The sequence below is a fragment of the Corylus avellana genome, chromosome ca3, assembly GCF_901000735.1.
Source record: "Corylus avellana chromosome ca3, CavTom2PMs-1.0".
Classification (NCBI taxonomy): domain Eukaryota; kingdom Viridiplantae; phylum Streptophyta; class Magnoliopsida; order Fagales; family Betulaceae; genus Corylus; species Corylus avellana.
This window is the reverse complement of record NC_081543.1, coordinates 22,866,767-22,869,626: the sequence shown is the minus strand read 5'-3', so window position 1 is coordinate 22,869,626 and position 2,860 is coordinate 22,866,767. Positions and strand designations below refer to the sequence as shown.

At 35.8% G+C, this 2,860-nt stretch overlaps 1 protein-coding gene across 1 annotated transcript; it reads right to left on the bottom strand.

Moving 5' to 3' along the window:
• Positions 1–1,577: 1,577 nt before the first annotated feature.
• LOC132174274 (anthocyanidin 3-O-glucosyltransferase 5-like) lies at positions 1,578–1,964 on the bottom strand. Its single transcript, XM_059585960.1, has one exon. The coding sequence runs from the start codon at positions 1,962–1,964 to the stop codon at positions 1,578–1,580; it is 387 nt and encodes a 128-aa protein (XP_059441943.1).
• Positions 1,965–2,860: the final 896 nt, after the last annotated feature.

Here is a 2,860-nt window from a genome sequence, read left to right as displayed (position 1 = left end):
TATAACCACAATTGAAGTATTAATGTATTATCATTCTAATTTATATGATTATATAATAACAAATTATATATATATAATATGACATAAGTCATAAATATACCAATTCATACTAATACAACACTTAAGTACCTAGAGACTTAGTTCCAATGTATGTTATAAACTTATAAGTCTATACATGTTATAAATTATAACTATACATATATGCATATGAATAATATAAATGTATAATATCAATACTTAATCATATGATTCAATAACAATTTAAATACTTTATTCAAGTGAATCATATTATTAATGTACAATGATAATGTGATTCGTATAATATCAAATTAAGTAATTGACATTGGATTAAACAATGTGTTACTTATAAACACAATTGAAGTATTAATGTACTATCATTCTAATTTTAGTAATATATCACTATAATTGATATGATTATATCATATGATGAATTGATCATTAAATCATATGAGTATATAATAACAAATAATACATATAATCATATATATCATATGTTTTATTTGAACTTCCTTTATATGTTGTGTTGAACTTTTTTTATATGTTGTGTTGATTTTTTTTTTCTTTCTTTTTATATGTTGTGTGTGTGTGTGTGTGTTTTTTTTTTTTTTTTTAAAGTTAATCAGTTATGATTAAGTACAAGTAAATGTAAATTTTGGGGTCAAATATTTTTTATTTTTCAATTGGGCTCTTTTTATAGCAATTTGTCCTAAGAAGACACTAAAAATACAAAAAACAAATGAGGGTAAAAAATGGTACAGTAGTAAAAAAAGCCCAAAAGACCCAATTTTGAAAAAGCGGTTAGTTGGCGGTTACCTATTTCACTAACTGCTAACCGGCGGTTAGTACCCAATCGCTAACCCTAGGCGGTTAGTGAAATCTACTAACCACTAAGGTAATTATTATAACACCCTTAAAAAACGACACCCCTAAAAAACGATGTCGTTTGAAAAACAAAAAAAAGGTGGCTTAGGGGTGGCTCGCCAGCCACCCCATAGGACATGGGGAGGGCCGGCGGGCCACCCACAGGCCATAGGGGTCGCTGGGCGGCCACCCCCAAGCCTGTAAGGGTGGCTGGGCAGCCACCCCAAAGGCCATGGGGTGGCTACCCAGTCGCCCCAACAGGCTTGGGGATGGCTGGGTAGCCACCCCGATGGCCTTGGGTGCCTTGCCGGCCACCCCCATGGCTGATGGGGTGGGTGGCCGGTGAGCCACCTCTAAACCACCTTTTTTTTTTGGGAAAAATATAAAAAAGCTTCTTAAACTATCAGCCGTTTTCGATTTAGCCCCCTAATGTTTCAAAAGTGATAAAGTAGCCCCCAAAACTACCAAACTATTGCATTTTGATCACTCTGTTAGTCAAAACTATCAGTTTGAACGGAAATTCAAAACGACGTCATTTTGTTGGGGGGCTACTTTATCACTTTCTGAATATTAGGGGGCTAAAATGAAAACATATGGTAGTTTGGGGGGCTTTTTAATATTTTTCCCCAATTTTTTTTTTTTTTTTTTTCATGAAATAAGCAACCATACCCCCATTTAATTTGCTAGCGCACGGCTCACAGAGCCTTGACTTTCTGGCATTGGGAGTTCATTATGCATTCCTTTGCCAAATGAGACACAGCCGTGAAAGAACCATCCTCACTCAAAGCCTTCTCCCCACTGATTTTTAGTTCCTTAACTCTAGCCCTCATAGCCTTCCCTTCCTGACCCTCCATAACTTTCCTCACCATCATCTCAATCTCCTCCCTTCCCACCGCTGCTTTGGTCGGCACAACTTTGGGGCGGGCGGCCACTCCTACCTCCTCTGTAAGCATCGTCGCATTCATCTTCTTCTCCGCATACATAGGCCAAGCTATCATAGGCACGCCACTTAGCATACTTTCCAACAACGAGTTCCACCTGCAATGAGACAAGAAGCCTCCCGCCGATAGATGTCGCAGCATTGTAGTAACTTACCCATAACAAAACGACGTCGTTTTGCAGTTTTCGTCCAAAATGACGATTTTGACTAATGGAGTGGCCAAAATGCAATAGTTTGGTAGTTTGGGGGGCTACTTTATCACTTTTGGAATGTTAGGGGGCTAAATCGAAAACGGCTGATAGTTTGGGGGGCTTTTTTATATTCCCCCCCTCCCCCTTTTTATTTTTCCCTCAAAACGACGTCGTTTTGGGGCATTTTTTAAATAGATATTTTTTTCTTTTCAAAAGAGCATTTCAGTAACTTAACTTCGAAAAAGACATCGTTTTTCATTTTCTATCCAATTTGACGGTGTTGACTAACAGAGTGGTCAAATTGCAATTTTTTTTTTTGTAGTTTGGGGGCTACTTTATCACTTTTTGAACATTAGGGAGCTAAAATGAAAATGACTGGTAGTTTGGGAGGCTAAATTATATTTTTCCCTAATATATATGTATATAAAAATTTTAGTAGTTTATGAAGGACATTGTCATAATTGAGAAGTATGTGAACTTTTTCTTAAAATTTATTTTTAAAAATTTAAACAATATAAAAATTAGATACACCAAATTTAAAATTTTAACCATAAAATAAATATTAGGGGAAACTTCAGTAGGCCTTCTTGAACTTTCAGTCGATTTGACAAGTACTCCCTCAATTACCAAAACTCTCACTAAAGCTCTCTAAACTTTGATTTGCTCTCACTTTGGACCATTTTGTTAGTTTTTAACGTTAAAGTCAAACAGTTTGACTTTTTATGCCAATTTTACGCTCAACCAAAACTACGTCGTTTTGGACTCCAAAACTACACCGTTTTGAGCTTCAAAACTACATACATCACCACCCAACCCAAAACGATGTCATTTTGAGCGTAATATTAAA